Genomic DNA, 1,390 nt, shown 5'->3' with positions numbered 1-1,390 from the left:
TTATCACATAGTGGCAGATGGTTACGGTGGTAAGGGCTACCTTATAGGGCGTGAGGATGAGGACAGACTAAGCGACGTCATCAGACAGGCTCAGAGGGACACCCATGAGGGCAAGGCTGTACTTCTTAATGTTCTGATAGGGAAGACCAACTTCAGAGAGGGCTCCATATCTGTATAGAACAGCGGTGTTTAAGTACATTATTTTTCCTTGAGCTTTTATATATTTTTGTCATCAGGCTCTATGAAAGGTGTCAGAAAAGAGGAGAATACTGTCTGCCTGAGAGAAATCATTGTTAAGTTATCAATTATGACCAGTATGCCTTTCTTTCTGTTATCAGCTGAGCACAGAGCCTTTTAGGGGGATACATGAAATCTTACAGCTGTGATTATTCTTTATCGGTTGAGATAAAATTTTGTTCAATCTGGAATATTTTTTTTTTTTTTTGAATGTTGAAGACTGACAGATGGTATGTCTTTTAATGTTTGTATCTTTGATATGGAAAGAAATGTATGTATGTAAATGATAGCCTATTTAATACTATTAGTATTCAGTGATGTGGACTATCATGTTAAATATGCCTACACACTATGTATTGCACTATAATTATGGCTTATGTACTCATCACATGAATACACGTGGATGAACTCATTCCAGTGTGAGGGACGTATGTCAAACTTTTGATCATCTATCAAGTGTTGGTTTAGACTAATTCTCAAATTAAAACAAGTAATAAGTGGTTTTTTTGAATCATCCAAGCACAGAGTGCATTGTAGGCACTTGTTTGATTTAGAGATTATTATGCACATATATAACCAACTTGTGTTTAAATTAAAAAAAAAAAAAACACTTTAACCTTTACTTTACCAGGGAAATAAATCCCATTGAGTTTTACAACCTCTTTTGCAAGGAGGCCCTGGCAAGACGGCAGCATAAATCAACCTTGTAGTTGAATTTATAAACTGTAATGAGGTACAGATGGATTTCTAATGTAATGTTCCCTGAATTTTAGAAACCCCCTCACAGCATTGATTGTGTAACCAGGCCACCCACTCTTCTACCTGTGGTGCAAGTGGGCTTGCTATCACAGGGTAAATAACCTGTACTAAATACTATAACTGTCAGCACTCGGTCACACTTATGAAGCCCATAAAGCATTTTCATCTGGATTATTGTTTAACTTTGCTGGTGGTAAGGCTGCACTAAGAGACACCAGCTGTATGACTCATGAATCATACTGTATGTTGATTAAAGCTTGTGAAGTCACATACAATACCATCTTTCCATCAGTTGTCAGTAAACACTGCACTTGACACAAGGAAATTAATGTGGATCACATAAAACACTACTGGATGTAAATCGCAAATGTTTTATCATGAGGAGCTGTGACTT

The 1,390-nt window shown here is 36.9% G+C and overlaps 1 protein-coding gene across 1 annotated transcript in view; it reads left to right on the top strand.

Annotated features, from left to right (window-relative positions):
- Positions 1 to 1,148, top strand: part of ilvbl (ilvB (bacterial acetolactate synthase)-like) — an 8,763-nt gene extending 7,615 nt beyond the window's left edge. The window contains exon 14 of the mRNA XM_020600361.1: positions 1 to 1,148. This exon is cut by the window's left edge and continues 1 nt beyond it. Within this exon, the coding sequence (XP_020456017.1) occupies positions 1 to 178 (178 nt within the window). The 3' untranslated portion in view covers positions 179 to 1,148.
- The last annotated feature ends 242 nt before the right edge of the window (positions 1,149 to 1,390 follow it).

The sequence above is a fragment of the Monopterus albus genome, unplaced genomic scaffold, assembly GCF_001952655.1.
Source record: "Monopterus albus unplaced genomic scaffold, M_albus_1.0 scaffold46.1, whole genome shotgun sequence".
In the NCBI taxonomy this organism is placed as follows: domain Eukaryota; kingdom Metazoa; phylum Chordata; class Actinopteri; order Synbranchiformes; family Synbranchidae; genus Monopterus; species Monopterus albus.
This window is presented reverse-complemented; position numbering and strand designations above follow the sequence as displayed.